Source organism: Guillardia theta (genome assembly GCF_000315625.1).
Source record: "Guillardia theta CCMP2712 unplaced genomic scaffold GUITHscaffold_9, whole genome shotgun sequence".
NCBI classification, from domain to species: domain Eukaryota; class Cryptophyceae; order Pyrenomonadales; family Geminigeraceae; genus Guillardia; species Guillardia theta.
Genome location: NW_005434665.1, coordinates 176108 through 185315, shown reverse-complemented (window position 1 = coordinate 185315; position 9208 = coordinate 176108). Strand labels below are relative to the sequence as shown.

General features: G+C 54.5%; 4 protein-coding genes across 4 annotated transcripts; 1 reads left to right on the top strand and 3 right to left on the bottom strand.

The window, feature by feature from the left end:
- Window positions 1-977: 977 nt before the first annotated feature.
- Window positions 978-2857, bottom strand: GUITHDRAFT_161299 (hypothetical protein; the record flags this gene model as incomplete). Its single annotated transcript, XM_005839012.1, has 5 exons — window positions 1950-2857; window positions 1734-1897; window positions 1611-1684; window positions 1097-1144; window positions 978-1037 (listed from the first exon to the last, which is right to left on the bottom strand). The coding sequence occupies exons 1-5, from the start codon at window positions 2822-2824 to the stop codon at window positions 978-980; spliced, it is 1221 nt and encodes a 406-aa protein (XP_005839069.1). The 5' UTR covers window positions 2825-2857.
- A 547-nt stretch (window positions 2858-3404) lies between these two features.
- Window positions 3405-4641, bottom strand: GUITHDRAFT_161298 (hypothetical protein). Its single transcript, XM_005839011.1, has 8 exons — window positions 4557-4641; window positions 4387-4513; window positions 4189-4334; window positions 4018-4141; window positions 3802-3968; window positions 3699-3752; window positions 3588-3648; window positions 3405-3527 (listed from the first exon to the last, which is right to left on the bottom strand). The coding sequence occupies exons 2-8, from the start codon at window positions 4462-4464 to the stop codon at window positions 3480-3482; spliced, it is 678 nt and encodes a 225-aa protein (XP_005839068.1). The 5' UTR covers window positions 4465-4513; window positions 4557-4641; the 3' UTR covers window positions 3405-3479.
- A 105-nt stretch (window positions 4642-4746) lies between these two features.
- Window positions 4747-5529, bottom strand: GUITHDRAFT_101990 (hypothetical protein; the record flags this gene model as incomplete). The annotated part of the gene is made up of 1 exon (XM_005839010.1): window positions 4747-5529. One exon carries the CDS (start codon window positions 5527-5529, stop codon window positions 4747-4749), a length of 783 nt encoding a protein of 260 aa, XP_005839067.1.
- A 562-nt stretch (window positions 5530-6091) lies between these two features.
- On the top strand, window positions 6092-9109 carry GUITHDRAFT_133824 (hypothetical protein; the record flags this gene model as incomplete). The annotated part of the gene is made up of 9 exons (XM_005839009.1): window positions 6092-6702; window positions 6780-6875; window positions 6993-7083; window positions 7127-7159; window positions 7272-7427; window positions 7475-7578; window positions 7633-7915; window positions 7956-9053; window positions 9083-9109. The coding sequence occupies 9 exons, from the start codon at window positions 6092-6094 to the stop codon at window positions 9107-9109; spliced, it is 2499 nt and encodes an 832-aa protein (XP_005839066.1).
- Between the last annotated feature and the right edge of the window lie 99 nt (window positions 9110-9208).

The following is a 9208-nucleotide window of genomic DNA, read 5'->3' as shown; positions in this document are numbered from 1 at the left end:
CTGACCTGAGGTGGGGATGAGAAGGAAGAAGCAGGAGGAGAAGAGGAGAGGAGAGGAGAGGAGAGGAGAGGAGAGGAGAGGAGAGGAGAGGAGAGGAGAGGAGAGGAGAGGAGAGGAGGTGAAGGGGGTAAGAGAGGAGGAGGTGATTAGGATATTTGCTCATGGGGGGAGGATCAGAACACGTATAGGATGAGGACGAGGGATTGGAGGAGCGGTGAGAGCGGGAAGGAGAGGAAGCAGAGAGAGGAGAGACAGCAGAAGAACAAAGGGCGAGGGCAAGGGAGAGGGAGAGGGGGAGGGGGAGGGGGAGGGGGAGAGAGGGGGAGGTGGGGAAGGAGGCGGGGGAGTTACCTCAGTGAGGAAGTAAAACTTGAGGAAGGGAGAGTTCTCGTTGAGGTTAAAGCTGCTCTCTCTCTTCTTCATCGCTTGCGCGGTGAGATGCTGAAACTTCAAGTCCCTTCCCTGCGATCGCGACGACATGCTGGAGGGCCGCGCGCTCATGGGAGGCTTCGGTTGCTGTGGGGGGAGCGGAGGATAAGGAAAACTTGCATAAGGAGGGAGAAAACATACCCCTCGAGCACTTTGAGATGTGTGATGAACACTGCAGCAATTCAACGTCAATATAACACTCGCTCTGCCCCTTTCTTCCTCCTCTTCCTCCCCCTTCCTCCCCCCAATCTCCCTTCCTCCTCCTCCTCCTCCTCCATACACATCCCCTTTCTCCTCTTCTTCCCTTCTCACCGCTCAGTCGTAGCTCGAGACCTCTGCGTCTCTCTAGCGGAGGATATGAATCTCGGCGTCTTGAGAGCAGCTTCGTTCTGCACGGGCAGACGCAGGGGAGGGATGCTCGGCAGCTGGAGCGACTTTAGTCTGTCTCCTCCTTCTACCTCCCCCCCACCATCATGATTCCCCTCCTTTCCCTGCCTCCTCCCTTCCCCTCCCCTCCCTTTTGTCTTCCCTGTGCCCCCTCTCCCTCCCTAGCTCCCCCTCCCTAGCTCCCCCTTCTCTCCTCCCTCCCCTCCTCGTTCTTTCTTTTCCTATTCCTCAGCATCAAATCGCTGCCTCCTCCTCTTCTCCCGCTCTTATCTCAGCGTACCTTCGCCTCTGACGATTTCGCGGATCCAAAGATCTTGATCTCTTGCTGCTGCAGTGGATGTCAGACGAATGAGAGAGGACGGAAGAGGACGAGAGAGGCGAAAGGTAGGAGGGGAGGAGGGGAGGGAGGGGAGGGAGGGAGGAGACGAGGGGAGGGGAGAGAGGGAGGAGAGAGGAGGCGCGGTCCAAAGAGCTCCAGCAACTTCTATTTCACCTCTGATGCGAGCGACTGGGTGGGACGGGAGCTTAACGGAGGGCTGTCAGAGTTTCCTTTCTTGGGAGATTTCCTGGGAGACTGAGAGAGAAAGAGGGAGGGAAGGGATGGATGGGGGGGAAAGGATGGATGGGAGAGGAGGGGAGAGAGGGGAGAGGGGAGAGGAGAGGAGAGGAGAGGAGAGAGGGGAGAGGGGAGAGGAGAGGAGAGGAGAGGAGAGGAGAGGAGAGGAGAGGAGGGAGGGAGGGGGAGGAAGGGAAGTCGAGTCAGCAGGAGATCGACAAAGCAGCACTTCGCTCACCGGCTGCCTGTCCTCTGCCCTCCCCCTCGAAGTATTCCTGCCACCCTCCCCGCTGATCTTCCTCGAGAGCGGAGCTGGGCAGAGGAAAGGATTACCTCTACTCAACAACCCGTCACATCTCACCGTGCTTCCCTTTCTTCTTCTCCGCAGTGATCTGCTCCAACTCCTCCTGCTCCTTCTTCAACTCTCCCACGACTCCCTTCACCTCCTCCATCCCGGACGACGTCTTCATGACCTCTCCGTTCGGGGAGAGGTAGCTAGCAGGCCCGATGTCAGCCCCGGTCGACCTGAGAGGAGCCGGTAAGACGTACAGCAAGCTTCAATGTCCAACACAACTACCAGTAGGCATAGAGCCGTGCGATCTCCCCGAGGAAGTTGTCGTCAAACTCTTGCTCGGAGAGGGGGAACGCCACCTTGAATGCCACGAAGACGCTCTTGGAGATGACGTTGTGGAATTTATCGAAGAAGACGTCCTTGCTCGAACTCGGTACTTTCGTGAAGATCCTTACAAAGTTCCTCGCCATCCTTGCAAACATCTTGTCCTGCTCCTCTTGACGACCACGGTGATACTTGTCTCCCACAAACCACCAGAACAGGTCCTTCACAGAGTCCTGAGCTTCAACACTCGCCAAAACTTCCTCCCAGATGTTCTGATCGCTGACCTTCGCAAACTTACAAGAATCCGACAACCTCTTGATGAGATCGTTGGCTGAAAGCTTCCCCGGCAGCTCCACTGCTCTTGCCCGAAACCCAGGGTACTCGAGTAGATGAACGTTCTTCACCTCCACGTCCTCCTGTTTCACGTTGATCGCTGCTGGTTGTGCTTTCCTCTCACTCTCCTTCCCCTGCACGTTGACCGCAGTGAGGAAAGTCTCCTGCTCGCTGGACGGCTCTGCCCTGGACTCCTCCCCTGCATCATCTGCGCTCTCTTGCATGACTGGCTTCATGGCAGCTGATACGTGAGACTCCACACGATCCATCTGCTTCTGCAGAGTTCCGACCTGCGCCTGGATCCTGTTCATGGTTTCAAGGAGCGGGAGGTCCAAGAAGCTTTCCAGGAGCTCTTTGCTTGTTGGTGCCTCTGGCAGAGAAGCAGAGACATTCTTGAGCTCGTCATGCAGAGCAGCATCAACACGATTCCTGACGTTCATCCTCGACGCTCGCATGGAGCTGCTTGTCAAGGACGAACGGAGGGTGAACGATCTTGACATCATGTTGGAGATGGTGTCACTTACTGAGTTTATCTGCTTCTCATCTCATCTCATGTAAATCATGTGAAGCAAGAAGAGTTTGTCTTCCTTCTCTTCTGTTTCATCATGCTTCCTTCACATCCCATCTCTTCTCCCCTTATCCCATCATGGCTACGGAAATACCGTGCCATTGGGCCGTTGGAAACTGGTCGTTGAAACGGTTACGGGTATAATGTCGGCGTTCAGTGAGCCTGACTCGGAGCGCGGCCGGGCCCCGGGCCGGCCCAAGGCTCCCGCCCGGGTCACTGGCCGGGGCACTGGCAGCCTGGCTCCGACTCGGCGACCCGGGCCGGGCCCCGGACTCCGGCCCGGACACTAGTAGCCTCCTCTGCAGTGTGGCGGCGGGGAAGTTAACTGTTCGAGTCAACGGTTTCAGACGGTATCAGTCTGAGCCCTAGGGCAGCATTGAGCGTGCGGAGCCGCCTGGCAGACTCGTGACGCGGCCGCCGGCGGCCCCCCGCGGCGATATCCCCCCCCCCCACCCCCCGGGGAACGTCACCCAGTGGAAATTGTCTGAGTGTTTTCGAGACTCGGACATTGCGGTGATTAGCAGAGATCTGTATTTACAACCGTGAACTGATGCTAAAAGTTACACAAACAAGTGGCCAGGGTCGTCGATCTAGACTTTCTTGAGGACAAACACATGCCCTTCTACCTGATTTCCTCGCTGACAGCAACAAAGACTCAGCTGAGGTCGAGCAGACTCTTGTCCGTTCTCTCCTCTTACCTGCCACCGAATGGGGCCATCTCCCACAGCCTCAACGAGGAACTTGAACTTCCTAGCCAACCTGCCGCGAGCAAGAAGAGTCACCTTGCAACCTGAGTCTCAGGGCACAACCTGTCCACGTAAGCTCTTTCATGCGCGACCCTACCGTTGGACAGGATCGCCCAGCTGGCAAAGAGCGTCAGCGGAGTCGCTACTGCCCTCCTCGTCTTCTCACCCCTTCGTGTGGATCTCCTGGTCAAGGGGATCGCCAGCATCGATCTCAACGTGGTCGTCGGAGCGAGAGCTCGCGTACGGGAGAGGAAGATGCGCTTCCAGAGCCTCTACGGTGAAAGTGAAGATTCCTCCCGGCACAAGGGCCTTGTGCGCACGCTCCATGATGTCCTGTGAGGTTCAGTCAGGAAGGAGGGTCAATGTAGCAGTGGAGGAGGACATCAAGCCTTGCGAGGTACGGCAAGACGTCTGCTGCAACAACAAGATCGTAGGTCTGTTGCTGCAAGCTTCTCAAGGATGAGGCGATATCTCCTTCTATGAACTGAGTGTAAGTCGGTTTTGATCTGCGAAGGGATTAACGAATATCGAATCTGTCGGAGGGATCGTTTACCGAGCTCTCTTCAGCATTTCTTGCGAGATATCGATGCAAGTTAGATTTTGGAATTGAAGCTCTGTCTTCTCTAGAGCATCAGCTAACAATCCTGTTCCACACCCCAGATCCAGGGCATTGATTGCGGTTGGCAGAAAGTTAGAGTCCTGTCCAAATGTTCATGATTTTCTTCATCGTCAATCGTGGGGAAGCGCTTACATGCTCCTTCCGACTTTCATGTACTGCAACCAACGCAGATACTAACATGACATGTGCACGATAAGCAAGGAGTTTCATGGATGGCTCATAGAACTTTGCGTATGCGTTGAATGCAGTCTTCACATACCTGTCTCATGTTAGAGTAAACAGGAGATGACATGAGCGGTTACTCTTTGGAAGGCTCCACTTCATCGCTGACTGACTGTGCTCGACTGCTACTAATGTCTTCTTGTTGAGGACGGTGCGAGTGTTGAGCATCATGGTCGATTTGCCATCGTTGAACGGACTGAAGCATATGCGATGCAAGAACAAAATCGGGAGCATCGTCCAGTACCTTGCTAGACGTCAAGAGACCTTCGTTCACATGAAGTCTGGAACCACCTGCTTGTAGTACTTCGCCGCATTTCGTAGATCGCCATTGACGTGAAAGGTTGCTGCTACGAGGTATGCAGCCGCAGCCCATCGGTGTTGGAGGAATAGGTAGGACTGATGTACTGCGAGCACATGAGGGTTGAAAGAAGGGTCTTGCTTGATCAGAGTGATGTACTGTTGGATAGCCTGATCTATGTCACCATGATTCTGATACGCAATGGCGTTCTCGTATATAGCTTTCGAGTGAAAGATACGACCAACTACTGAGGTTTGAACCACCAAGACGATCAGAGAGAGAAACATGATAGACCGCATGATTTGCACGATGGCTTGTTCGGGATCAAAGGGATCTTCTGCATTGAAGAACAAGAAGTGAACGAGGCCACCGAGGGATAGAGGATAGGGACAAGTCCTCCTTGGAACCACAAGCTGCACGTACTTCTTGCTGTCTGCGTCGCGAGATCCCTTGTGGGATGAGACCCGGTATGCGTTGGCCAACCTTGTCTTTGATATCCCGAACAGCTTCTCATGCAGCCATTCCATCGCCCGCGAACTTGGTTCGAAGTACGCGATGAACTCGAGCACGTAAGGCTGTCCAGCCATGAACCACAGGTTCAACAAGAGCAAGAGGGTTACTGAGGCGAGGAAGCAGAGCATGAGCAGGAGGGTCATGCCAGGTCCGAGGTGCAGCAGGAAGTGCGAGTGATACACGACGAGCATGAAGCTGCAGGTGAGCCCCAAGCTCATCGACCATGTCAGCGCCAGCGACATCCCGCAAGCCTACGTCACTGCATTGTGCGACCAAAACCAAACCCGCCTCGTCCCCTATGAAGATTGCCTCACGGATACTTTCACGGATACTCACGGATACTTTTTGCCTTTTCTGCCGAGCATCATGTCGAGCAGCTGTATTGCTTGACAGCAAAGAGGAGAAGAGAAGAGAAGAGAAGAGAAGAGAAGAAGACAAGAGAAGAAGAAGACCAGGGAAGAAGAGAAGAGAGGTAGGAAGAGCAGACGAGGAGAAGACAACGAGAGAAGGCGAGCAGAGGGGAGAGAGGAGCAGACCAGGGGGCAAGAGACGGAGAGAAGGGAAGGAAAGAGGAAGAGGGAAGGACGACCAGACAAGGACAAGTTCAGCAGGCCAAGTCAATCTCCAAAAGCGGCCGACGGAAAGATGAAATGTTGAATCGTGAAAAGAGGTAAACAAGGAGTTACTTCACGAGGACTTTGTGGGCAATGGGGTGACATCTAGTTCATTCACGAGGGAGGAGCTGTCTATGAAAAGTTAGCAAAACACTTTCCATCCAACTTTCGTCTTGTTGATCAACTTGCTATGCCCAACTCGCCGCCTACAAACGAAGGAGAATTTCAGGTCCAGGACATTGCGAGCGGAGCTAAAGAGCGACGATCGCCAGCCCTGCAAGCGGGTGATCAGATCTCTGGCTCGAGTGAGGATGCAGATAGCATAATTTATCAAGAAGCATGTGAAATAGCATCCTTGAAGATACGAAAAGTCTCGGCAGGCTGCGCAAAACAGGACACTGCGCCGAAGAAGCGTTATGAATCTCCGAGTGAAGTCAAGTGCGAAGGCAACACATTGTTTGATATACGTGAAGAATCTCTTTTAAAACCCAACTCGCTGGATGAGACCAGCAAGATTCTCGAGAATGCATTGATTCGGAAGATTTCTCAACGACTCGATTCTTTCGAGTCAGATGCAAGTTATGAATCGATTCTGTCGAAGTTAGATAGGGAGTCAAGTTTGAAACTCTCGGACGATGAAAACATTGGCAAGAAGGAAGCAGAAGAAGAGAGCTCTGCTGAGACGAAATCTCACAAGACGAGTGAGAGCGACAACGGGAAAGAGGGAGGAGCGAAGAATGATCTCAGTGACAAGGATAGATCCCCTTCCCCAGACGTCGAGCATGAGCCTTGCCGATCAACGTGAGTGTTGTTGTCACAGCTTCTACTCTTTCATTGATGTGAGATGTTCTTCTAGTTCGCCACAAGTCTTCTCAAAGATTCAATCCTCTCTTCCGTCGAAAGATCGAGCGGCTGAGATATGGTATGCACCGTCTGATGTTTGCACCACTTGACCCTGCGCGTTCTTCAGCAAGGTGAAGCCAGTCGAAGGTGGGGTTGTCATGCCATGGCCGGCCCGAGCCGATGTCGAGTGAGGATTGATTGCTAAGTTGCCGCTTTTCTTTACTTACACTGTGTGTTTTCACTCTAAGGTATGAATGCATTGAAAGCTGCGGTGCTGGCTCGTATGGAGAGGTTTACAAAGCGAGGAGAAGATCCGACGGGCAGCTGGTGGCCGTCAAGGTCTCAAGTTTGATGAGTGAGTGAGTGTGACAAGAACGTCCAGGTCCTCGAGAGCGACAGATACGCCCTGGGAGAGGTATCTTGTGTCTATGATGGTTGTTCTTTCGGAGGCATATGATGGGATGCGTGCGGATATTTCGTTGTCATCACAGTCTTGTCTTCTCTTTCTGGCTGACGTGTTCATCTAGGCCTCGCTGCTGCGGGAGTTGGATCACGAGTGTATCTGCAAGCTTCTGGACTGTTTTGAGTGTGTCAACGAAGGCGTCACCTGCCTTGTCATGCAGTACGCGTCCGGCGGTGACCTCCTGGAGCGAATCGTCAAGAATGGTCCGTTGACAGAACCGGTGACGTGTTCCGCAAGGGGAACTTGTCTTGCTGACGGGCATGGCAGGTGGCGGCGGAGATAGCGAAGCATCTGTTAGAGGCGCTGCAGCACATGCACTCCAAGGGAGTGGTACACCGTGACCTGAAGCCTGAGAACGTCTTGTACTCGAGGTGAGAAGCTGCTGGAGGGCAAGCTGGGCAATCTGACGTGCTGTTTGCCTGCAGTGAAGACTCCAGGAAGCCGCTGCTGGCGGATTTCGGCGTAGGGAAGCGACTGAACGCTCCTTGCGATCGAGTCGAGGAGAGCGAAGCTGCTCGCAACACGACAGATGCCCTCAAGACGCATACGCAGCAGATCGGAACGCTGGGATACAGTGCTCCTGAAGTGTTCAGCGAGCAGGGACATAGCTTCGCTGCTGACGTGTGGAGCTTCGGGGCGATGATTTACGTGCTCCTGTGCGGCTACCACCCGTTCGACATGGGAGACGATGCGGACGAAGTGATTCAGGTGAAGCAGTTGCTGCTGTGCTGGAGTGACGGAACCTTAGGAGCGAGTTCGGAACGGAGAAGTGCTGCCGATGAGGGGAGGAAGCTGGTCCGCCGTCTCCGAGGAGGCGAAGGACTTTGTGTCTGCTTGCCTGAAGGTGGACGTGGCCGAGAGGCTGACGGTGGACCAGTGCTTGAAGCACGCGTGGCTGAGCAAGGACTTCATGGACGTGGTGGAGCTCGTGGACGCGTTTGGCAGGCTGCAATTCTATCACAACTCAAGGAGGGAGAGCAGGAATCAGGCGGCTGCTCAGACGGCGACGAGAGTGAAGAGGAAACGAGAAGCCTCCGTGGCGAGCGATGATGGCAGCGCAGGCAGTTTGACTCCAACTCCCTCCAAGAATCTCAAGTCCATCAGCCGTCCTCTCCCTACCACAGCTGAAGCTTATGTTCACGAGGGGGTTGACCCGTTCTCGGAGGAGGACGTGGAGAGCAACATGGGAGAGATGTGGTTGGCGAAGACGAAGCTAGATCATGAGAAGAGGGATAGGAAGCGAGTCCATGCGGAGAAGGCAGGAGGACTGCAGACTTGCCCTGAGGTTTCTCCTCCCTCCAACAGCCTCACGCAGCAGGAAGCGAGGGTTGAACCCTTCAGGGACGATGAGGGAGAGGGAGTGAGAGACTTGTCGCTGAGAGACTTACAAATGGGGAGCGACGTCACCTTGTTCGGGCAGGACACGAGGAGAGAGAAGAAGGGAACAGCCAAGACAAGAAACAAGCTGAAGGCCAACACAGACTGCAAGAAGGACAATCTTACCTTAGAGTTCGACAATTTCTGCTCAGTCGAGGGTCTGGCGATCAACTCCATAGGAAGCCTCTCGATGCTGACGCAGGAGGAGGCGGCAGGCAAGGTCCCGGCGGGCAGCAAGCATTGCAACTCGCTCCACAACTCGGAGAGTCTCCTGTCGGAGCTCCACATCGAGGATGGTGAACCTTCTAGGAGCGACATCGCTGCAGAGGGTCAGTGGGCCGAGGCGACTCATGCTGAGCGACCAGCAGCCAAGAGACGAACCAACTCTGAGGCACCCGTCCCTGACTCATCACCCCAGCTGCAGCCCTTGATAGTGGACCTCACGATCAACGAAGGAGGAGAGCCGCAGGTGGGGGAGTTAGAGCTCGAGCAGCGCAGGAAATCGTTGAGCTCGGAAGCAACTGAGCTCTCCCTGGGGATTCAGCTTGAGTCGCAGCTGGAGCTGCACGCCTCGAGCGAAGAGATCCAGAGGAGGAAGAGGGAGAGGAGTGACGATTGGGCCAG